Consider the following 25,434-nt stretch of genomic DNA (forward strand, 5'->3'; position numbering starts at 1 on the left):
AGAGAAAGAGGGAGAGAGAAAGATGAGAAAGGGAGAGAGGGAGAAAGAGATGACAGGGAGAGGGAGAGAGAAAGGGAGAGAGAAAGATGAGAAAGAGACAAAGAGATGAGAGAGAGAGATGAGAGAAAGGAAGAGAGAAAGATGAGAGAGGAAGAGAGAAAGAGATGAGAAAGAGAGAGGGAGAAAGATGACGGAGAGGGAGAGAGAAAGAGGGAGAGAGAAAGATGAGAAAGGGAGAGAGGGAGAAAGAGATGACGGAGAGAGAAAGGGAGAGAGAAAGTTGAGAAAGAGACAAAGAGATGAGAGAGAGATGAGAGAGAGAGAGATGAGAAAACGGAAGAGGAAGAGGAAGAGAGAAAGAGATGGGAAAGATGGAGAGAGAGAGAAAGGGAGAGAGAGAAAGAGATGACAAAGAGAGGGAGAGAGAAAGAGGGAGAGAGATGAGAGAGATGAGAAAACGGAAGAGAGAAAGATGAGAGGAAGAGAGAAAGAGATGAGAAAGGGAGAAAGAGATGACAGGGAGAGGGAGAGAGAAAGGGAGAGAGAAAGAGATGAGAAAGAGATGAGAGAGAGAGAGAGAGAGATTTCTGTGTATATCATCCCCAACAAAAGGTGACATTTGGTGTGTTCAGTTAAGCGTGAGGTTTTCCTACCTGTGTGTGTCGGGGTATAACGTGATGCGATAATTTGTGAAAGGTGTCGAGATGAAGCGGACTCAATCTCACGAACGGTCCTCGTCTTTATGACAGCAGAAGAGAAACAGGCCCCTGCAGCCCTCCGGCCTTGCCACGTTCTTGTGTCCACGCTTCGCACATATTTCTGGTGCGGGACGTTGTGGCGGGGGCTGCAAAACGAGTCTCCAGAGGCGGCCGGGCTGCAAAACGAATCTTTTTCCGGCCTCACATCAATCGTGTCAAAAGGACCCTACAGGCAGTCCTCAACTCATAACCGTAGTTGCCAAACCCAATTCAGGTCGTAAGTCGAGGACTAGCTGTCTGTCCTTTTGACACAAGGGTCGGTAGAGGCAGGAAGAGACTCGTGAGTTGTGGTGGTTGTAAAATGGATCACCACATGACCGATCCAATTGTACGACTTTGGTGGTTTTTTTTGCAGTGGTCATTAAGAGAACGCCGCAGTTGGGAAGCAAACCATGGTTTGCTACGGGGTGGTTTTTTTTCTCCCGGAAACCAGTGTTTACGTCGTAACTTGCGATCATGTGACCTTGGGTTGTTGAAAATGGCTGCAATTGCAGAGACTTCGCTAGATGCCCAAAATGCGGTCAAGTGACTGCAAGGTGGCACTGTCAGAAGTTAGAAATGGGGTCATAAGTGAGAGCCAGTTTGGTACCGGACTAGAAACTGGGTATCGATAAGTTCTAGTCCTGCCTTAGTCAGGAAAGCCGGCTGGGTGACTTTGGGCTGGTCACCAGGAGACGGTGAGTTCTAGTCCTGCCTCAAGTCAGGAAAGCCGGCTAGGTGACTTTGGGCCGGTCACCAGGAGACGGTGAGTTCTAGTCCTGCCTCAAGTCAGGAAAGCTGGCTGGGTGACTTTGGGCCGGTCACCAGGAGACGGTGAGTTCTAGTCCTGCCTCAAGTCAGGAAAGCCGGCTAGGTGACTTTGGGCCGGTCACCAGGAGACGGTGAGTTCTAGTCCTGCCTCAAGTCAGGAAAGCTGGCTAGGTGACTTTGGGCCGGTCACCAGGAGACGGTGAGTTCTAGTCCTGCCTCAAGTCAGGAAAGCCGGCTAGGTGACTTTGGGCCGGTCACCAGGAGACGGTGAGTTCTAGTCCTGCCTTAGTCAGGAAAGCTGGATGGTTAACTTTGTGTCAGTCACCAGGAGACACATGCATAGGAGATAGAAGATAGATAGATAGATAGATAGATAGATAGATAGATAGATAGATAGATAGATAGATAGATAGATAGATAGATAGATAGATAGATAGATAGATGATAGATAGATAGATAGATAGATAGATAGAATAGATAGAAGAGGTAGGTAGGTAGATAGATAGATAGATAGACAGACAGACAGACAGACAGACAGACATAGACAGACAGACAAAAGACATATGTGTTTAACCCAAGCATGTTTAAACTCGGTTGCGTCCGTCAGTCGAGGATGGGTAGGGCCGAAAGCTGTCCCTCCCCGAGTTAATTTCCGGAGGGGTTTTGTGTGTTTCAGCCGATTGCGACGACACCCCCGCAACGCCCCAGAGTGAAAGGGGAGCTCCTCAGCCAAAGCAGCAGCGGGACGCAGCTTTCCAACGCCAGCGGGCTGTCTTTGGGAGAGGCCATTAGGCGCCGGTGCCTGATGGATCAGGTGAGCACAAGGACCCCCCTCAGCGCCTCCTTCCCTCGGCCTTCGGTCGGGATATCCACGTAGCGACACAAAAGTTCGGAAAAACCTCTTGCGGGGTTGGATAGAAGAGACAGGTCCTTCTTTGGCTTGCAACCGGGACCGTTGTGTGGCCGTCCAAAGTTACGGTGCCCCTGAAAAATGTGACCTACGACCACTTTTCACACTTAACAACCGTGGCAGCCTCCCACCTTGGCCCTACGATCAAAACTCAATGGTCGGGAACTGACCAAAGAGAGAAGCAACCTGGAATTAAGGAGAAACTTCCTGACGGTGAGGACGATTAACCAGTGGAACAGCTCGCCACCAGAAATTGTGGGCGCTCCATCACTGGAGGTTTTTAAAAAAAGAGATTGGACAGTCGCTTGTCTGATATAGTATAGGTTCTCCTGCTTGAGCGGGGGGGGCTGGACTAGAAGACCTCTAAGGTCCCTTCCAACTCTGTTATTCTATTCTATTCTATTCTATTCTATTCTATTCTATTCTATTCTATTCTATTCTATTCTATTCTATATAGGTTCTCCTGCTTGAGCAGAGGGCTGGACTAGAGGACCTCAAGGGTCCCTTCCTTCTATTCTATTCTATTCTATTCTATTCTATTCTATTCTATTCTATTCTATTCTATTCTATTCTATTCTATTCTATTCTATTCTATTCTATTCTATTCTATATAGGTTCTCCTGCTTGAGCAGAGGGCTGGACTAGAGGACCTCAAGGGTCCCTTCCTTCTATTCTATTCTATTCTATTCTATTCTATTCTATTCTATTCTATTCTATTCTATTCTATTCTATTCTATTCTATTCTATTCTATTCTATTTTCTATTCACGCCTGGCAACTGTTTCATATTTAAGAAGGTCACAGCGTTCCGGGTGTGTGTGTGTGTCATGTGATCCCCTTTTGCGACCTTCTGACAAGCAAAGCCAACGGGGGGGGGGGGGGTAGCCAGATTCACTTCACGACCGCCTGACCCACATAACGGCAGCCGCGATTCGCTGAAGAACTGCGTCAAGAAAGTTCGTAAAGTGGGTCGAAACTCACTTAACAAATGTCTCCCTCAGCGAGAAAAAAAAATTTGGGCTCTCACTTGTGGTCGTAAGTGGGAGGACTACTTGCATATATCAAGGGCTGAATTTTTTCTTTCCTCCTCCTCCTCCTCCCTTCAGGACGCAGAGTTGTGGTTTCGTCCTTGTGCGGAAACCGATGTCAGCAACCTGACGGGATGGAGGCTCGGCCAGACCCCCGGGGGGTACAACGCAACAGAATTTCCAACTATGGAGGAAGGCTTGGTCACTCCCACCGTGAATCCCAGGAGACCACCAGCCTCTGGAATGACCCACTCCCCCATCCTGGGTAAGTTTACCTCCCTCCTTCCCCCTTTTTTTATTTTTTATTTTTTTAAATAGCATCAACGGAAGTTGGTTTGTAGATGTCAGAAAAGAAGCAGAGCGCCCTCCGAGCAGGGCTTCTCAACCTCCTTGGCCACTTTTAAGACCTGTGGACTTCAACTCCCAGAATTCTCCAGCCAGACAGGTTGGCTGGGGAATCCTGGGAGTTGAAGACTGTCCACGTTAAGGCATGCTGGCTGAGGGATTTCGTCCGTTCCCTCTGGAAAGCATGCTGGCTTGGAGAGTCTGGAAGTTGAAATCCACCACTACGAAAGCACGCCGGCTGGGGGATTCTGGGAGTTGAAGTCTGTCCAATTTGAAAGCCTGCCAGCTGGTGGATTCTGGGAGTTGAATTCCATCCATCTTAAAGGATGACGACTAGGCAAGTCTGGGAGTGAAAGTCCACTGTAAAACGTGATGGCTGGGGGATTCTGGGAGTTGAAGCCCGTCCCTTTTAAAGCCTGCCGGCTGGGGAATTCTGAGCATGGAAATCCATACATCTCAAAGCCTGCTGGCTGGGGGATTCTGGGAGTTGAAGTCTGTCCATTTGAAAGCCTGCCGGCTGGGGATTCTGGGACTTGAATTCTGTCCATCTTAAAGGATGACGACTAGGCAAGTCTGGGAGTTAAAGTCCATAGTAAAACACGCTGGCTGGGAATGCTGGGAGTCGAAGACCGTCCACGTTAAGGCATGCCAGCCGAGGGATTCTGGGAATTGAATTCCATCCATCTCAAAGCCTGCCGGCTGGGGGATTCTGGGAGTTGACTTCCATCCACCTTAAGGGATGACGACTAGGCAAGTCTGGGAGTCAAAAGTCCATCGCAAAGCAAGATGGCTGGAGGATTCTGGGAGTTGACGTCCGTCCCTTTTAAAGCCTGCCGGCTGAGGGATTCTGGGAATGGAAATCCATCCATCTCAAAGCCTGCCAGCTGGGGGATTCCGGCAGTTCAAGCCCAGACAGTCTTCAAGGAGCGACTTCGGATGTGAGGCTGCGTTCCTCCTTCGGGTCCAGTCTCCTGCAAGGCAATTCCGAAGCACACACACACACACACACACACACACACACACACACACACACACACACGTCGCTGCTCCATCTTTCCTGCCTACCTCCTCTAAAATGTCGAGGACCCTGCGGGCCCGTCCGGCCTTCCCTTCCGCCCCCCCTCACTCCGGTGGCCTAATAAAGAGACGGCGAAACACTTTTGCCGGCTCCAAAGGAAATAATCTCCTGGCACTCCTTCCACCCTCCGTTGGCTTTCGCCGCCGCCTTTTGTGTGCCGGCGGTGAGATGGGCCAGCAAATCCGAGGGCGGGGTTGTCATGGGAAACGGAGGGAGGGGATTGATTGATTGTCAGCAGAGAGGAACCCGGAGCCTTGAAATCTTCCCGAAGCCGGCCTCCTCTCGGCTCCAAAGGTGAAATGATGTAATGTTGACAAGGGTGCCAGCGGGGGTTTATTTTTTATTTTATTCCCCCACCCCCACCCCCAGCAGCTGTGACTCTGCTGGCATGCTGGCATGGCAGTGAGACGCTGCTCTCTGAGCCCGGCGGTTCTCTTTGCAGATGTTGCATTACCCAAACTAGCATCCTCGGCGCTAATAAGGGCTTTCCGGTGAGGCCACCTGGTCTACCCCATATATGGGACGGAGCATACTGCTTCAGCGCTAGGAGGGAGGGGGGTTTGGGGAGAGGGCGCTGAGGAGGAGGAGGAGGAGGAAGACAGTAGGGTCCTTGGTGCTCTCTGAGCTGGGTGGTTTCCTTGCGGACGTTTCATGAGCCAACTAGGGAACGTCATCAGGGCTAGAAGGGAGGCGCATTGGAGGAGGAGGAGGAGGAGGACGAAGATGATGAAGAGGAGGAGGAGGCTGACTGTGGGGTCCTTGGTGCCCTCTGAGCTGGGTGGTTTTCTTCCAGACATTTCACGGCCCAACTAGGGAACGTCATCACTGCTAGTTTGGTAATGAAATGTCTGCAAGGAAATCATCAATGGACCCCACAGTCCTTTTCCTCTCCTCCTCCTCCTCCTCCTCCTCCTCCTCCTCCTCCTCCTCCTCCTCCTCCTCCTCCTCCTCCTCCTCTTTCTCTCTGCAAACATCACTCCCTTCTAGCAGTGATGAAGTTACCTAGTTTGGGTCATGAAACGTCTGCAAGAAAACCACCCAGCTCAGAAGGCACCAAAGACCCCACAGTCCTCCTCCCCTCCTCCTCCTCCTCCTCCTCCTCCTCCTCCTCCTCCTCCTAGCACTGATGATGTTACCTCGTCAGAACATAAAACATCTGCAAGAAAAGACCCTAAACACCCTGTTCCCTTCTGGCCCTGAGGATGTTCCCTAGTTGGGTCATGAAATGTCTGCAAGAAAAACAACCAAGCTCAGAGAGCACCAAGGACCCCACAGTCCTCCTCCTCTTCCTCTTCCTCCTCCCTCCTTCTAGCACTGATGATATGTCACCCAGTTGGGTCATGAAACGTCTGCAAGGAAACAACCCAGCTCAGAGACCCCCCTCATTTCAATCCTGAGCAAAAATATTCCCTTTTATTGGTATGGATGTGTTACGATAGGCTAGTCCAGTTTGAGCAAGGAAAACCGGAAGAAATTGCTGAGCGGTTGGTTGGATAATTTTTTTTTGGGGGGGGGGGAAGCATGTTGATGGAAAAAAAGGCAGCTCGTGTTGATTAAAATGAGTCAGACCGGACCGATCTTTATTAAAACAGATTTACAGGTAGCCCTCGACTTACAGCCATCTGCAGGGATCGTGTGACCCATTTTGCGGCCTTTTGACAAGCAAAGTCAGTGGACAAGCCAGAATCCCACAACCTTGGGACTAACCCAACCACCGCAGTGATTTCCCTTAACAACTTCAGCAAGCAAGGTCATAAAATGGGGAGAATTCACGTCTCGCCTAGCCACGGGAATTTTGGGCTCCCTTGTGGTCGTAAATCGAGCACTGCCTGTACTAATTGAATAGTTTGGATGTGTGTGTGTGTGTGCGCGCGCGCGCGTGCATGGAAAATTCTAGGAGTCGAAGCCCACTCATCTTAAAGCTGCTAAGATTGAGGACCACTGCTGTAAGCAATAAAATCAAATATCAAATATCGAGGCAGTATGTGAAACCCTATTGATAGGCGTGGGATGAGGTTTAAAGCATAATTTGCTCTGATTTCATTAAAACAATGCTTTCCTTTAAGTCTCCACTTAGAATAGAATAGAATAGAATAGAATAGAATAGAATAGAATAGAATAGAATAGAATAGAATAATAAAAATAGAATAGAATAGAAATAGAAATTAGAATAGAGTAGAATAGAAAAGAATAGAAATAAAAAGAATAGAATAGAAATAAGAATAAAAATAAGAATAGAATAGAATAGAAATGAAGAATACAAATTAGAATAGAAATAGAAATAAGAATCAGAATAGAATAGAATCAAATAGAATGGAAGAATAAAAATAGAATAGAATAGAAATAGAAATAATGGAAAAGAATAGAAATGAAGAATAGAAATAGAAATAAGAATAGAAATAGAAGAATTAAAATTAGAATAGAATAGAAATAGAAATAAGAATAGAATAGAAATGAAGAATAGAAATAGAAATTAGAATAGAAATAGAAGTAAGAATCAAAATTAGAATAGAATCAAATAGAATAGAAGAATTAGAATAGAATAGAATAGAATAGAAATAAGAATAGAATAGAATAGAATTAGAATAGAATAGAATAGAATAGAATAGAATAGAATAGAATAGAATAGAATAGAATAGAATAGAATAGAATAGAGTGAACTGGAGTGGACTGGAGTGCAATAGAATAGAATAGAATAGAATAGAATAGAATAGAATAGAATAGAATAGAATAGAATAGAATAGAATAGAATAGAATAGAATAGAATAGAATAGAAGGCTGGAAAGGGCCTTGGAGGTCTTCTTGTCCAACCCCCTGCCCAAGCAGGAGATCCTATACCCTTTCAGATAGGTGGCTGTCCACTCTCTTCTTAAAAACCTCCAGGGATGGAGCACCCACGATTTCTGGTGGCAAGCTGTTCCACTGGTTAATTGTCATCACTGTCAGGAAGTTTCTCCTTAATTCCAGGTTGCTTCTCTCTTTGTTCAGTTTCCAACCATTGTTTCTCGTCCTGCCTTCAGGTGCTTTGGAGAATAACGTGACCCCCCTCATCTTTGGGGCAGCCCCTCAAATACTGGAATGCGGCTATCATGTCACCCCTATTTCTTCTTTTCTTTAAACTAGCCAAAGCCAAGAATAGAATAGAATAGAATAGAATAGAATAGTAAAGTTGGAAGGTCTTCTAGTCTTGGAGGTCTTGGAGGTCTTCTAGTCCAGCCCCTTGTCCAGTCTCTTCTTAAAAGTCACCAGTGATGGAGCACCCACGATTTCTGGTGGCAAAGCTGTTCCACAGGTTCATTGTCCTCGCCGTCAGGAAGTTTCTCCTTAATTCCAGGTTGCTTCTCTCCTTGGTCAGTTTCCAACCATTGTGTTCTGTACCAGCCTACTACCGGCCCTGCAGATAAGGCAGGGACAACCCCTTTTACAAGAAGGCAAGAGGCTGGAACTAAGCCTGCCAAATTTATGGACACAAAAGCAAACAGAGCAAAACAAGACACGAACCATGAAACTGGAGCTATTCAAGCGGTTGCCTTCAGCAAACCAGCCCTCCCAGGCATTCCCCTTTTAAACAGTTCAAGGCGTGGCTTCTCTCTGCCTCCTTCCGAGGTGCCCCATTGCCTTCCTCTGTTTACTCCTGATTGACTGCCTCCTGCGTCGGGCGTCCTTGAACAGGGCCGGCTGTGGGTCATCTTCATCCACGCTGTCAGGCTCACACAGCTGGGTCTGCGTCGTGACCAGGTGGGAGGGGCCTGGCTGAGGGCTCTGCGAAGCCTCAGGGCTGTCCTCTGCAGGCTCTCCAACACCCCCCTCCTCCTCCTCCTCTGAATCCTCCGACCCAACTGCCGAACCCACAGGCTGACCCTGAATCACAACACATTGCTTCTCGTCCTGCCCTCTGGTGCTTTGGAGAATAACGCGACCCCCTCCTCTTCTTTGCGGCAGCCCCTCAGATACTGGAAGGCTGCTCTCATGTCTCCCCTGTTTCGTCTTTAATTTTAATTCACATACGCTTCAGTGCTCACCCTTCAAGAGCCTCCTGTTTCTCAAGAAAACACTGTGCTTTCAAGAACCCTTTCAGTCTCCTGGGTTTCCAAGCATCTTGTAAAAAAAATTTAAAAAATAAAATCAGCAGGCCAGGCTTTGGAAAAAGGCAGTTGGAGAAGCCCCCTCAATCAAAAAGCTTTCGCTGCCGATGGGAGACGGGCTAAGGAGTCGGTGAGTCACGGCGCTTCTGCCTAGTAACCAGCGGCTTAGCATGTCGGCAGGAAAAGCAAGGCAGGCATGCAGGCCGAAGCCACCTACATGCTCCCCTGCGCATGTGACAGGCTGGTTCTTCAACACAGGAAGTTGAACATGTATGAAATCCGGCTGGCTCGTCTTAAGCGGACCAGACAGAACAAGGGTCTTCGAACTTGGCCCTTGGATGACTGGTGGACTTCAACTCCCAGAATTCCTCAGCCAGGCACGCGTGCCTGCCTGAGGAATTCTGGGAGTTGAAGTCCACCAGTCATCCAAGGGCCAAGTTCGAAGACCCCTGTCTTAAAGCATCCTGGCTAAGGAATTCTGAAGTCTTCAAGTCATCCAAGGGCCAAGTTTGAAGACCCCCGAGATAGAACGAGGAAGAACATTTCCAGATTCCTTTGGATATTGGACCGAGGAAGAGAGAAGCAACCTAGAACTAAGGAGAAATTTCTTGGCAGTTAGAACAATTAATCAGTGGAACAACCTGACTCCAGAAGCTGTGGATGCTCCAACACTGGAGGTTTTTAAGAAGAGACTGGACAGCCATTTGTCTGAAATAGTGTAGGGTTTCCTGCCTGAGCAGGGGGTTGGACTAGATGACCTTCAAGGTCCTTTCCAACTTCAACTTCTTTTTCTCCTTCTCCTTCTCCTTCTCCTTCTCCTTCTCCTTCTCCTTCTCCTTCTCCTTCTCCTTCTTCTTCTTCTTCTTCTTCTTCTTCTTCTTCTTCTTCTTATTATTATTATTATTATTATTATTATTATTATTATTATTATTATTATTATTATTATTATTATTATTATTATTATTATTATTATTATGTAAAGGTAAAGGTTCCCCCGCACACGCGTGCTAGTCGTTTCCGACTCTAGGGGCCGGTGCTCATCTCCGTTTCAAAGCTGAAGAGCCAGCAGTTGTCCAAGAACGTCTCCATGGTCATGTGGCTGGCATGACTAGACGCCAAAGGCGCACGGAACGCTGTTACCTTCCCACCGTAGTGGTCCCTATTTTTCTACTTGCATTTTTACGTGGTTTTGAACTGCTAGGTTGGCAGAAGCTGGGACGAGTTACAGGCGCTCACTCTGCTATGCGGCACTTGGGATTCGACCCGCCAAACTGCTGACCTTCTGATCGACAAGCTCAGCGTCCTAACCCACTGAGCCATTGCGTCCCTTTTTATTATTATTATTATTATTATTATTATTATTATTATTATTATTATTATTATTATTATTATTATTATTATTATTATTATTATTATTATTATTATTATTATTATTATATTGGCCAGTGCCTGCAATCTGGGTTTTCCCCCCCACTATTCACCAAACATAATTTCTAGATTGCTGATTGTATATACAGGTGCGCCCCACCTGTGACCGTTTGAGGTTGCAACATCACTGGAAAAAGCGACATGACTTCTTTTTCGCACTTAACGACCGTTGCGGCATCGCCACGGATCACGTGATCAGAATCGGGATGCTTGGCAACAGGGTCATATGTATGACGGTCGCAGTGTCCCGGGGGCGTTGCGCGATTTCCCCTCCCCCCCTTTGGCGAACCTTCCGACGAGCAAAATCAGTGTTGGGGGGGAGCCAGGTTCACATAACGACCGGGTTACTAAATTAACCCCAGCTGTGATTCGCTTAAGAACGGTGGCAAGAACTCTGATCCGCACCTGCGACCTACAGAGAGGCAAAACTGCGAAAGTTGCAGAAAGGGACCTGTGGAACGTAGAATATAATGGAGCCAGAAGGGACCTTGGAGGTCTTCTAGTCCAGCCCCCTGCTCAAGCAGGAGAGCCTATACCATTTCAGAGAAGTAGCTCCAGTAGTCCTTGACTTATAGCCGTTTGTTTAGTGACCGTTCAAAGTTACAGCAGCGCTGAAAAGAGGGACTTACGATCCTTTTTCACACTTGCGTTTCTCACCTAGCAGTGTAAATTTGGGGCTCGTAAATTGTGGTCGTAAGTCGAGGACCACCTGTATTTACGACGCTTGCAGTCTCCAGGGGTCACGGGATGGCCGTTAGCCACCTTTCCAGCCGGCTTCCAACAAGCCAAGTCAATCGGGGGAGCCAGATTCACCTAACGACGGCGTGATCCTCTTAACAACTGCAGTGATTTGCTTAACAACTGTTGGAAAAAAAGGCCGTAAAATTGGGCAGGGCTCACGTGACAACTGTCTTGCTCAGCCCTGGAAATTCTGATCTCAGTTGCGCTCGTAAGTTGAGGACTACCTGTCCAGCCGACGGCCCGCCATCCCAGAGGAGCATTCTTCGAGGACGGCCTGCACGCCGGCCGTTAACGCACGTCGCCGACTTCTCATCCGGCCCAAACTTAATTAGTTTTTTTAATCAGAATGTCATGGAGTACTTCATCAAATGCTTTGCAGAGTCAGAGGTTGGCCCTGCTCTGGGAAGGAAGATGCCTAATCAAAAGCGAAGTAATCATGGGGAGGTCCGCTTCGTGATAAATTAACGGCGACTCTTAATAACCGCCGTGTGAGCGGGCATCGCCAACAGATAGGCCGTTTCTTCTCCTGGCAGACTCTCGTGCAACAGCAAAGGAGAAGGGTGTGTGTGTGTGTGTGACATTTTAGTGGAAGGGGTGACAAAGCAAAGATGGACAGGATAGGATATAGAGAATAGGAATAGGAATAAGAATAGAATAGAATATAGAATGGAATGGAATGGAATATGGAATGGAATGGAATGGAATGGAATAGAATAATATGGAATAGAATGGAATGGCATAGAATAATATGGCATAGAATAATATGGCATAGAATAATATGGAATAGAATAATATGGAATAGAATTAGAATAGGAAGAGAATAGAATAGAATAATATGGAACAGAATGGAATGGCATAGAATAGAATAGAATGGAATGGCATAGAATAATATGGAATAGAATAATATGGAACCGAATAATATGGAATGGAATGGAATGGAATAATATGGAATAGAATTAGAATAGGAATAGAATAGAATAGAATAATATGGAACAGAATGGAATGGAATTAGAATAGGGTTATAGTAGAATAGAATAGAATAGAATAGAATAGAATAGAATAGAATAGAATAGAATAGAATACTGTAGAATAGAATAGAATAATATGGAATAGAATAGAATGGAATATGGAATAGAATAGAATGGAATATGGAATAGAATAGAATAGCATAGAAAGTAGAAAAAAGAATAAAATAGAATATAGAGAATAGAATGCAGTAAAATAGCATGGCTGGCTGGAGAATTCTGGGAACTGAAGTCCACGCATCTGAAAGCGGCCAAGGTTTCAGAAAGCCGGACTGCCAGTTGCTGACAGATTTCCTTTGAAATGCATCCTTTTTACGCTTCCAAGAAATGCAGGCTTGGACAGCCTTGGACCATCAGGAATTTGGTGAATATCCAAAAACTGCCTAGTTGAGGAAGAGCAAGAGCTGAGAAGAGCCTTGGGTACAGGAAAGCTCCTGACCTTTTGGAACCTGTGGGCTTATTCTATTTTATTTATTTTATTTTATTTTATTTTAATTTATTTATTTATTTTATTTTATTTTATTTTATTATTTTATTTTATTATTTTATTTTATTTTATTTTATTTTATTTTATTATTTTATTTTATTTTATTTTATTTTATTTTATTTTATTTTATTTTATTTTATTTTATTTTGTCGTAGCACCCACCAAAATCAGGCCGGGTAGCTGAAGAATTAAAATAGATTGAAGTTTGTGCTCCAGGCCCCGAACGGTTGTAAGCTAACATGTGCAAAAGCCTTCAATCTAAAACATGACTAAGGGAGTTAATTTTAGATTATATAACACAGAGACATTTTAGAGTTTTTTTGTGTTGTTGTTTTTTTAAAGGAGATCCTGGAAACGATATCCCCACCTACGGTCCTGATGCTTTGCATTCTGACTTCTTCCAGAAGCTTCTTGCCTCAGTTTATCTTTAGCATCGTGTTTCAATAGGGTTGGTTGATAGCTGCGGTCATTGGACGGTTTCAGCGGCCTTTCCCATCTGGTCTACGTAGTACGGCTTACATTCGTTTAGCGACCGATCGAACTTAACACCGGAGGGAAAAAAGGGACGTAGGACCCTTTTTCCAGCCTTGCCACCATTGCAGCCTCCCCGGGGGGTCACGGGTTCGAGATCCTGATGCTGGGCTACTGACCCGCACTTAACGATGGTCGCCGTGTCCCGGGCACAGGCGATTCCCCTTTTGCTGCGGCCTTCCGACCGGCAAAGTCAATGGGGGGGGGGGAAGCCAGCTTCGCTTTAACGACCATGTTCCTAACCTAGCACCCACAGCGGTTCGCTTCGCAACCGTGGCGGGAGAGGTCGTAGACTGAGGCCAAACTCACTTAAGAAACGTCTCGGTGAAGAGCGGAGATTTGGGGCTCAATTTGGGGATGCCGCAACGGTTGCAAGCGTGAAAAACGGTCCCCTTTTTTGCGGTGATGTCATTTTGAGCGGTCACTAAGCGAGCCACCGTTCGTTGAGGACCAGCTGCCTAGGTTGCGTTGATTAGCGAGGTGGGCCGTTTTTCATTTTGCGTTTGTGTTGGTTTGCAGGGATTGCAGACAGCCGGCTTTCTCCCAACCTCCCGCTCCTGGCGACCAACGCCACAGCACAAGGCCAGACTTTCTACAACGAGACTGTCTTTCAGCAAACCGGGTTGGATTTTGCCCCATTGAGGTAAGGCTCAGCCTCCCCTTTTGCTCACGGCCCTTATTTTCCGACCCGGTTTAATCCTGGCTAAGTTTAAATCCTTTCTTGGTCGTGTAGGAAAAGTCATCACCTTTGACTTAACGATAGAAGAGGAGGTTTGCAGCTGAGGGTTGAAAGGAGGGGTCCCCGGTGCTGTCTGAGCTGGGTGGCTTCCTTGCAGACGTCTCATGACCCAACTAGGGAACATCATCAGGGCTGGAAGGGGGTGGGGAAGAGGAGGAGGAGGAGGAGGAGGAGGAGGAGGAAGAGGACTGTGGGGTCCCTGGTGCTCTCTGAGCTGGGTGGCTTCCTTGCAGACGTCTCATGACCCAACTAGGCAACATCGTCAGTGCTAGAAGGGAGGGGGGGTTTGCAGAGAGGAGGAGGAGGAGGAGGACGATGACTATGGGGTCCTTGGGGCTCTCTGAGCTGGGTGGTTTTCTTGCAAACGTTTCATGACCCAACCAGGTAACATCATCCAGGCTGGAAGAGAGTGGGGTTTGCTCTCTCTGTTTATATACAGCGGTTGTCACTGTTTGTGGAACCGCTAAGGACACTCTCAAGGACACTCTCAAGAATATTGACCGGGCAAGCCACTGTATATAAAGAGGGAGCAACCCCTCCTCCTTTCTAGCACTGATGATGTTACTTAGTTGGGTCATGAGACGTCTGCAAGAAAACGAAGTCCAGAGATCACCAAGGACCTCACAGTTCTCCTCTTCCTCCCTCCCTCCCTCCCTCCCTTCTAATTACTGACAGTGTTCCCTAGTTGGCTCATGAAACGTCTGCATGAAAACCACCCAGCTCAGAGAACACCAAGGACCCCACAGTCCTCCTCCTCCTCCTCCTCCTCCTCCTCCTCCTCCTCCTCCTCTCCACAAACCCCACTCCCTTCTGGCACTGACGATGTTCCCTAGTTGGGTCATGAAACGTCTGCAAGGAAACCACCCAGCTCAGAGAGCACCCAGGACCCCCTCAACCTAAACGGTGTTGTCCTGGGGCCCAGAAATGATCCCTTTCGATCTGTTCGACTCTAAGACCGGATCTTTTTTCCCTCCTTCCATTTCAGAGCCACTCCAGATGTTTCAGCCGCAGCTGCCGAGAGACCTTCGGCACGTTTGCAGATCGGCGAAGCCGTGCAATTGGCAGCCCAAGAGGTTGGCCCAGAATCCTCCAGGGACGCCTCCCTCTCCCAGCATCCTCTGCCTTTCAGCCTCATGGCTCCCGACAACGCCAGCCTGGCTAGCTATTTGTCGCAACACCCTCTGACTTTTTCCGAGCACCTACCTGCGGGGCCACAGAATTGGCCAACGCTTCACGCCGACCGAAATCCTGCAAGCCCGGGCCCCAAGCAGGAGAATTCAGGGACGCCCTGCCCAGCCACGTGGCCACACCAACCCCTGGCCACGTGGCCACTTCCGAAGGAGAGCTGGGGAGCTGCGCCCAGCCAGGATTTGTTCCTGTTGGACAACAGCCTGCCGGCTCCCCTCCTTCTGGAGTTACTGGAGGACGAGATGGGCCTATCCAAGCACGACGCTTTCTTATCTTCCGAAAACTCTTCCTGCAAAAGCGGCTTGGGAAAAGAGCCGGCAGAAGACCTCACGAACCGCTTAACGCTGGACGTGGACCTGTCGGAAAGCGCGCCCCAATTGACGCTCGAGCTGCGCCCCCCGGCCAAAGGCCAAACGGCCCCTCGGCCCGAGTCATCCCACCTGCTTTGGGAGGCGGCAGGAAAGCCCTGGAGACGCGCCAGCGATCCAGAAGCTCTCTCGGCAAACCTTTCTCCAGCCTTGGCGTCCTCCAGGGCTCACGAGCTCGGGTTGGTTGATTCTCCCGCGACGGGCGAGACGTCGCCGGTGCCAGGTCGCCAGGGCGGGCGAGAGAAAGGTCCAAGCAGGGCCGAAGAAGAGAGAAGAAAATTTGGGCCAGCTCCGGTCGATAGCAAAGCTCCGGCTTCCGCGCCCTTCCAGCCAATCCCCGTGGCCGCCATGCTCGGCCAGCGGACGGACCCCTTGAAGGCCATCCCGACAAGCGTGAACCAAACCGAACTCACCCTCTCCGACGGGAGCGTAGAGAGAGAGCCCAGGAATATGGGAACCTCGCCTTTTGACGAGGCGTCCTTCCTCGTGCATCTGGCTCAGCCGATTCACCATTCCACCCCAGGTTTTTTAACAAGCAGGAGCTTAAACCGCAAAGGGCCCGGCCTGGCGTTGCCGGCCCGGTCAGGACTCCAGCCTCCTCTCGCTTGCTTGCACGAAGAGACGTCAAAGGCCTCGCACGCCGATGTGCGCCGTTCTTCGGTGGTCGAGCCTGGGGTTGCCGCCGCAGGAAACCCCTGCCTCTTTCCCACGCAAGAGAGTTTCCCGTCGCAGGACGCCCGAGGCTCAACCAATGAAAACGGCACCGGTTCTGCCGTCCTGCAGCCTCTGAAAGGCCGGATTCAGTCCATGCCTTCCCTGAATTTTATGGAGAAGGTCGGAGCGTGGCACCTGAGCTGTTCAGCCGAGGAATTGCCCGAAAGGTCGGCGGTACCCGGTTCGGGTGGCGTTTCTCCCCGGCGGAAGGCCTACGATGCCGTTACCGATTCCTTAAACCGCCTCTTGCTGAAGCAGCAGAGTCTAGCTGAACTCAAGGCTGCCTCCTTTTATGGGCCAAGCTCCCTGACCAATCTCCACGCCGCCGAGAACGACCCTCTGCGGGCGTTACCGTTTACCAGGTCTCAGTCGGAGACCTCGGTGAACGCCCTGAGCCGAGAAATCTCCCGGACGGAAATCGGTAACGAAACCGGACCGAAGGGCCCGCTTAAGCGAGCCGAAGTCCGCGGCGGCGCTTCGCCGGCCTCTCGGATCCAACCGGCGGTCGTGAGTCAGGAGGACTCCCTAAGCCGACGGTACAAAGCTGTTCCCGTCTTTACGGTCTCCAGCGACGAGGAAAGCGCGAGTACGGGGAGAGGTCCGGATCCCCTGATCCGAAGCCAAAGAGTGGCCGAGCTCCTGAAAGGAGAAAGCGCCTCCATCAACGGGAGCAAAGAAGAATTGGATGGTCCGGAAGAGAATACGGGCGGAATGTCCGGCTGCGGCTTTCATGCCGGTCGAATTAGGATGGGCTATTTTAGAGATCTTTCCCCAGATCTTTTAAACCAAGGGACCGATTCCGGAACAGACAGCTGTACGGATCTGAGGCTGTCTTCCAGACAGTCTTCAAGGTCTTCCCCTGCTTTGGGAAAGTTGCAGAGCAGTTTGGAAGAGGGACGACAAACGCCCGTTCACAGCGAGCTCAATATAGACGAGAGGATCCCGGTAAGCTCCAGCGTAGTCTTCTTTTTATTCCTCTTTTATTCATTAAGGGCTAAGGCGGGACTAGAACTCACCGTCTCCTGGGGATTGGCTCAAAGTCACCCAGCAGGCTTTCATGCCTAAGGCAGGACTAGAACTCACCGTCTCCCGGGGATTGGCCCAAAGTCACCCAGCCAGTTTCATGCCTAAGGTGGGACTAGGACTCACCGTCTCCCGGTGATTGGCCCAAAGTCACCCAGCCGGCTTTCATGCCTAAGGTGGGACTAGAACTCACCGTCTCCTAGGGATTGGCTCAAAGTCACCCAGCCGGCTTTCATGGCTAAGGTGGCACTAGAACTCACCGTCTCCTGGCTATTGGCCCAAAGTCACCCAGCCGGCTTTTATGCCTAAGGCGAGACTAGAACTCACCGTCTCCTGGTGATTGGCCCAAAGTCACCCAGCCGGCTTTCATGCCTAAGGTGGGACTAGAACTCACCGTCTCCTAGGGATTGGCTCAAAGTCACCCAGCCGGCTTTCATGGCTAAGGTGGCACTAGAACTCACCGTCTCCTGGCTATTGGCCCAAAGTCACCCAGCCGGCTTTTATGCCTAAGGCGAGACTAGAACTCACCGTCTCCTGGTGATTGGCCCAAAGTCACCCAGCCAGCTTTCATGCCTAAGGTGGGACTAGAACTCACCGTCTCCTAGGGATTGGCTCAAAGTCACCCAGCCGGCTTTCATGGCTAAGGCGGCACTAGAACTCACCGTCTCCTGGCTATTGGCCCAAAGTCACCCAGCCGGCTTTTATGCCTAAGGCGAGACTAGAACTCACCATCTCCTGGTGATTGGCCCAAAGTCACCCAGCCGGCTTTCATGCCTAAGGTGGGACTAGAACTCACCGTCTCCTAGGGATTGGCTCAAAGTCACCCAGCCGGCTTTCATGGCTAAGGCGGGACTAGAACTCACCGTCTCCTGGCTATTGGCCCAAAGTCACCCAGCCGGCTTTTATGCCTAAGGCGGGACTAGAACTCACCGTCTCCTGGCTATTGGCCCAAAGTCACCCAGCCGGCTTTTATGCCTAAGGCGAGACTACAACTCACCGTCTCCTGGTGATTGGCCCAAAGTCACCCAGCTGGCTTTGATTCCCTTTGTCCTTTTCTTTTCTTTCTGCTTTCTCTGCTTTTACTCCTCCTCCATCCACCCTAATTATTTTCCCTGCTGTTAGTCCTCTTCTAATGGGGCTTCAGAGAACCGTCCCTTTCCTCTCCATACGCTTCGGCATCGTTACTCTGGAGCCAGAGTGAGCCTGACTCTTGTGAAGGAGTCGGGAAAGGCGTATGCGTAGTCCTCGGCGTACGACCCCCAGTTGAGCCCAAAATTTCCGTCACTGAGTGAGACATTTCTCAAGTGAGCTTTGGCCCATTTTGCCACCTTCCCTGCCATAGTTTGTTCAGCGAACCACTGCAGTTGTTAGTCACCTGGTCGTTAAGTGAATCCGGCTCCCCCCCCCCATTGACTTTGCTTGTCAGAAGGTCGCAAAAGGGGATCACATGACACCCCCCCCGGGACACGACCATCAGAAATAGGAGTCGGTCGCCAAGCGTGTAAATTTTGATCACGTGAGCCTGGGGATGCTGCAGTGGTCATAAGTGCGAAACACAGTCCTACATCCCTTTTTCCCCCCCAGTACCGTTATAATTTCAAATGTCACTAAGTGAACGGTTGTAAGTCGAGGACTACCTGTATCCAGGGGCTTCAGGTGCCGCCAGAGGCCTCTACAGATACGAATCTCTAAAGTGCTCTCGGAGGCAAACTCCCACGGGGTACAGATAGCCCTCAACTTACAACTGTTCACTTAGTGACCAAGTCACTGAAGAAATGTGATTTAGGACCGTTTTTCACACTTGCAACAATGTGCAGCATCCCCCTGGTCACGTGATTAAAGTTCGGACACGCTCGGCAACCGACTCGCATTTATGACAGTCGCAGCACGGCCGAGCCAGCGGGTAAGCCAGACTCACTTAACGACCTGTTACTAACTTAACGACGGCAGCGACTCACTCAGCAACCCTGGCAGGCAAGGCTGCAAAATGGACCCAAGCTCACTTGTCAACTGCCTCGCTTAGCGACGGGAATTACGGTCGTAAGTCGAGCGCCGCCTTCCGTCGGAATCCTCTTTTAAACGTCACCTAGGGCTTCCTGCGGGGGCGGGTTTGACCGCGGGAATGATTTTTGCCTGCGACTTTTGTTCTCTTGCCGTCCTTGTAGAAGGAGTTGGATTTCGCAGGGCGTGTTGGGCCCGGTCCGATCGGCTCGCCTGGGTTTTTCCGCCCCTTCACTCTCTTCCCGTCTTCCGTCAGGTGTATCTCCACAACCTGGGCATCGACCAGTCGCCCTCCTCTATCCTGACCCCATTTATGCCCCGGGGACCCATCCGAGAAATCGAATTTTCTCCGACTGAGCTCCGGACGTTGAAAGCGTCGGCTGATTTATTCCGCTTGCACTTATCGGAAGGTACGGCGGGGGAAAAACTCTTGGGCATCACCCGAGGGGATTAGGGGGGTGGTGGTCTTGGCAGCGCGGGTGGGTTGCTTGAGTTGGGCACCCATAAAACAGAATGAATGAATGAATGAATGAATGAATGAATGAATGAATGAATGAATGAATGAATGAATGAACGTGTCATGGTTCCGACAGATGAAACTCTTCAAAGAACTTCGAGGCATTGTTTAGCTTAAAGAATCTTTATTTGAGTAGCATAGCGTCGGCACAGTCGCAGCCAAAATCTGAGTTCCCCTCCCCCTGAGCACACAGTATCAAAGCACAATTCCCTCCTCCAGTTAACAGTCATAAATCACATTCTCCAATTAGTTTGAAATGCAGGCTCCCCCCCCCCCCAGTTCTCCAGCCCTCCAACTCTTATCATCTCTTATTTCAATAACCTTGGTTCTCACACTAGGCTCGGTATTGTTATGTCTAGCTAGACTCTCGTGCATATTCCTCCTCCTCCCCCCCCCACACCCCAGCATCATCTAACTCTAACTCTTAAGAGTAAAACATAAGAAGAAAACTGGTTGCATCTCCACATGTTGTCAAAGCAAAAACATCCGATGTTAGCAGCGTTGACAGAATGAATGAATGAATGAATGAATGAATCAATCAATCAATCAATCAATCAATCAATCTTTGTGCAGATAAGATAACCTTTGTAGTCTCTTTTTCTGCGTACACTCTGACACCCATTAAAAATGTAATTCTGGTGCCCACTCTTAAAAAAAGTCTTGTCTGTATATGTATACCCATACACACGAAGGGACGCGGTGGCTCAGTGGGTTAGGACGCTGAGCTTGTCAATCAGAAGGTCGGCAGTTTGGCGGGTCGAATCCTGAGTGCCGCATAGCAGAGTGAGCGCCTGTTACTCGTCCCAGCTTCTGCCAACCTAGCAGTTCGGAAGCACGTCAAAATGCAAGTAGAAAAATAGGGACCACTCCGGTGGGAAGGTAACCGCGTTCCGTGCGCCTTTGGCGTCCAGTCATGCCGGCCACAGGACCACGGAGACGTCCTCGGACAAGCGCTGGCTCTTCGGCTTTGAAACGGAGTTGGAAATGACTAGCACGCATGTGCGGGGGAACCTTTGCCTTTACCTTTACCCATACACACACAGACACAGATACTGTATATTTTACACACACACACACACACACACACACACACTTTTATATACTAATCACAGCCCATTTTGAATGCATATTAGAAAAGAAGAAAGTTATTTTCTTGAAAGTCAATAAGGACGATACTATATTCTATATACTATGTATTATAGACTGAATACCAGAGGCCCCCAACCTTTTGGGCACCAGGGACCTGTTCCACAGAGAAAAGATTTTCCACGGACCGGAGGGTGCGTGGTCTTGTGTGCTGCCTGCATCCCACAATAGGTCTTAGATTGTTTGTGTGGACCAGTTGCTGTCGTGCCACGGCCCCGTACTGGTCCATATACCAAAGTTTGGGGATCCCTGCTATCTACTGTATACCAGTGGTCCCCAACTCCAGGTCCATGGACTGGTCCCAGTTCGCGGCTTTGCCAGAATCCAGGCTGTGCAAACAAGCGAAGCCCCATCCACAGGATGCAGGCAACAGACAAAATCACACCCCCTTGGGTCCATGGAAAAACCTCGGTCCATGGAACCGGTCCCTGGTGCCCAAAAGGTTGGGGGCCGCTGCTATATATTCATACTACATACTATATACTCTATACCAGGGGTAGGCCACCTTGGCCCCTTCATGACTGGTGGACTTCAACTCCCAGAATTCCTGAGCCAGCATGGTTCAGCATGGAAGCCTCTCATTTCCCCTCAGCATGGCTGGCTCAGGAATTCTGGGAGTTGAAGTCCACGAGTCATAAAAGAGCCAAGGTGGCCTACCCCTGCTCTATACCAGGGCTTTTCAACCAGTGGTACGAGTACCACCTGTGGTACATTGGCACCTGGCAGGTGGTACGCGACCATCCTAGGAAAGTGGTAGCGGGGGAGGGGAACGAGCTGAACCGGTGGCAGCACCGCACAAGCCTGAGCGAGAGACGGCTGGAGCCGCAGGGCTGTCGGGGCTCAGCGGAAGCGCCAGGATCAGCGCCAGGATCCAGCTGGAGCTCGGCGTTCATCCTGGCACTTCTGCTGAGCCCAGAAGAAGTGCCGATCAGCTGGAATGTTGCAGCATCTCCAGGGCCTTGTGATTTACGTTCAGATGCTTGGCAACCGATTCATATTCATGACGGTCACATTGTCCCAGGGTCATGTGAAGTGAGCATAACCTGCTGCAACCACCCAGCAGACGGGGGGGGGGGAATAAAAACCAAACACCCCCCCCCACTCCACCCCCGCTGCCAATCCTCAACAGAAATGCTCACAACAATGAAAACCTCGGACAGGAGGAAGAGCGCCGCCGGGCGGGCAGGCAGGTGTCTTGCTCAGCTGTGGCTTGGGGGCACTTTTTTCAGTGCCATTGTAACTTCGAACAGTCACTAAGCGAACTGTTGTAAGTCGAGGACTACCTGTACTTCATCACTTTTTTCCTTTTTTGATTTTTTTTGTCATCACGTTTTTGACCCCTTGCTAGGTGACTGGTGGTACTCGGATGTTGCCATATCCTAAAAATGGTACAATGGGCGAAAAGGTTGAAAAGCCCTGCCCTATACTAAGTTTGTTGATAACATACAGCAGGTAGTCCTCTACCTATGACCACAACTGAGCCCCGAATTTCTGTTGCTAAGCACAACGGTCGCGAAGTGAATTTTGGCCCCACTTTACGACCTTTCTTCCCACAGTCGCTAAGCAAATCACGACAGTTGTCAAATTAGTAACACGGCTTGTTAAGAGAAGCTGACTTCCTGATTGACTTTGCTCGTCAGGAGGTCTCAAAGGGGAAATCACGTGACACCCACCCCCCCGGGACGCCGCGACCGTCATAAACAGGAGTCAGTGGCCGAGCGTCCAAATTTCGATCACCTGGCCGCTGCGAGGCTGCGACGGTCGTGTGAAAAAGGGCGATAAGTCACCTTTTTGGTAACTCCGGACGGTCATTCAACGCATAGTTGCAACGTGAACGGTTGTAAGTCAGGGACTGCCTCTACTAGAACTTGATCCTCCTGTCTGCTGGTTGTCTGAAGTTACTTCTTCTTCTCGAATCACCTGTCACTCACGTCATGCTGTCTTTGTTTCGTTGCCTGACCACCACGTGATGGGAATCGACCTTAATTCTTATTTTTCTTTCCAAAGATTCGCAGTCTGGGAAAGACGCTACGCGGCTTACCCTGAATTCTTCTCTGCTCGGTGGGTCTTCTGGGGCAGGATCAGTTGTTGTCGTTGACACTTCGCAACCCACCCAGCCTTCTCCACAACCCAGCCGAGATCTCCATCCGAGCAGCTTTCCCTGGAAATCTGGCGCGGTCACACCCCCTCTCGCCATGTCTGTTCCCGGCTCTCTGTCTCTTCCCGTTTCAACAGAAGAGACTCAGGTCATCCCGGGGGCTCCCTCCAACTTGGCTAAGGAAAGACCCACAAAAATTGCGGCGTTGCCGGAGGACAATTTTGACCCAAGCCAACTCGGTGCGGGCCGAGTAAAACCTGGCTCTCCGTCCCACGACAGGGACGAAAAGCCGGCGAGGGAAGAAATCGGATCTTCCGGCGCGATTCCCGGCGGAGAAAGAGGCGAGTCCTTCCTTGGGTCAAAGGTCCCCGAAGAGAGCCAGGAGCTTCCGGCAGAGGTAGACGCCGGACCTTCAAGCGGGAAATTCAGATCTCTTTTGTCCCTCTCTTCTTCCGGCTCGCTAAAATATATCGACAGCGGTGATTTTTCCGGAGGTTGCGGATCAATCGGGAGAAACGCGCCAGGGATTCGGCGAGGCTGGTCGTGGGACGGGAGCGTGGCCAAGGAGGGTATCACGGGGAGCCTAAGCTGGGAAGGTCTGCCGACGGTGGGCTTCTGCCACAAGGAGCCACTCGTAGCGCCAGAGCCGAGGCCAGAATCCCGGAAAGCGAACGAAGATCGCGGGACGACGAAACCCCTAACGCGATCCGATCCTGAAGGCTGTCCCAGGACAGCTGCGAGTGTGCCCGTTCCGACAAGCAGGTCTGTCGACGTTCACCCCAGCCGTTCTCTGAATCTGAACGAGATCCGGGCTGTTTCAGAAGCGGGTACTCTGGACGACGTATCCGAGCTCTTGGGAGGTTTTCCCCGCGTCGAGGAAAAAGGGAAGGAGACTCGGCCGAAAGGGACCGGCAGCTCGCACGAAAGCGCCAACAGCAGCAGCGTGGACTCCCTGGGCGCCAGAGTGAAGGAGCTGCTCCGGTACGAACGTCCCGCGATCCGCAGGGCGGAGGAGCGCGATGGGTCAGGTCCGAAAGAGCCCTCCTCCGTTTCGGCCCCCGGCTCAGCTTTCAGCAGAGGGGAAGTTGGTGCCCGAGGGAGCGATAACGGCAGCAGTCTGGACTCGTTGGCGGTGCGGGTCAAAACCCTCCTGGAAGTAGAACAGCCCGTCCTCCATGCTACTCAGATACTCCAGAGCGTAAAGGAAGAAGAAGAAAAAGCCCGCGGTAAGTAACGGAAAAACTCTGAAAACCTCCCTGATTTGTGATGAATTGATTACATTTATATGCCGGGCTTTTCTTTCTTCGATTGGATTTTGATCTCATGTTTATTTATTTATTTTTTTTACAAATAGCTGAAGGAGACAAAGATCCGACACACCTTCCTCCTCCTGTTTTGCCCACAACAACAACCCTGAGAGGTGGGTTGGGCTCAGAGAGAGGGAATGGCTAAAAGTCACCCAGCCGACTTTCATGGCTAAGGCGGGACTAGAACTCACCGTCTCCCGACAATTGGCTCAAAGTCACCCAGCTGGTTTTCGTGGCTAAGGCAGGACTAGAACTCACCATCTCCCGGTGATGGTCCCAAAGTCACCCAGCCGGCTTTCATGGCTAAGGCAGGACTAGAACTCACCGTCTCCCGCTGATTGGCCCAAAGTCACCCAGCCAGCTTTCATGGCTAAGGCAGGACTAGAACTCACCGTCTCCCGGTGATGGTCCCAAAGTCACATAGCTGGCTTTCATGGCTAAGGCAGGACTAGAACTCACCGTCTCCCGGTGATTGGCCCAAAGTCACCCAGCCGGCTTTCATGGCTAAGGCAGGACTAGAACTCACCGTCTCCCGGTGATTGGCCCAAAGTCACCCAGCCGGCTTTCATGGCTAAGGCAGGACTAGAACTCACCGTCTCCCAGTGATGGTCCCAAAGTCACACAGCATTCCTTAAACACATTTAATTGGGTCCAACCTGACCATGCCAGATTCTTTCTTTCTTTTTTGAAGTTGTTTTCGGGAGCGAAGGAGAGAGAGGATTTTGCGAGGATAATTATGTCACGGGGGAACGCCAAATGCTACTTCAGGGAATGGCGTAATTGATATTTTCAATAATTAGTCATCTGTTTACAAAAGAGAATGATTTCCTCCGAACAGGCCTGCTCTAGTTGTTCCTATGCAGGCAGTCCTCGCCTTACGACTGCCACTGTGCCCCAAATTTCTGTGGCTAAGCGAGACAGTGGTCAAGCTGAGTTTTGCCCCCATTATTACCCCTTTGCTTGCCACCGTTGCTAAATGGGTCGCGGCAGCTGTGAAATTAGCAACCGGCTACGTCAAGAGGAGAAGCCAGCTTGACTTAAGAGCTGCAGGGATCTGCTTAACCACCCTGGCGAAACGGTCATAAAACTGGGTGCGCCTCACTTAACAACGGCCTCGCTTAGCAGTGGAAATGCTGGCCCCCGTCGTCCTAAGCTGAGGATTACCTGC

At 50.0% G+C, this 25,434-nt stretch overlaps 1 protein-coding gene across 1 annotated transcript in view; it reads left to right on the forward strand.

Moving 5' to 3' along the window:
* Positions 1-1,264: 1,264 nt before the first annotated feature.
* Positions 1,265-25,434, forward strand: part of ALMS1 (ALMS1 centrosome and basal body associated protein) — a gene marked incomplete at its 5' end in the record, with an annotated part of 63,228 nt that continues 39,058 nt past the window's right edge. Inside the window, 7 exons of the mRNA XM_081333318.1 lie at positions 1,265-1,309; positions 2,185-2,322; positions 3,524-3,710; positions 13,685-13,808; positions 14,890-17,119; positions 19,455-19,608; positions 22,941-24,185. Coding sequence (XP_081189444.1) covers positions 1,265-1,309; positions 2,185-2,322; positions 3,524-3,710; positions 13,685-13,808; positions 14,890-17,119; positions 19,455-19,608; positions 22,941-24,185 — 4,123 coding nt within the window. The remainder of the gene's footprint in view (positions 1,310-2,184; positions 2,323-3,523; positions 3,711-13,684; positions 13,809-14,889; positions 17,120-19,454; positions 19,609-22,940; positions 24,186-25,434) is intronic.

Source organism: Vipera berus, assembly GCF_964194415.1.
Source record: "Vipera berus genome assembly, chromosome: 7".
Taxonomy (NCBI): domain Eukaryota; kingdom Metazoa; phylum Chordata; class Lepidosauria; order Squamata; family Viperidae; genus Vipera; species Vipera berus.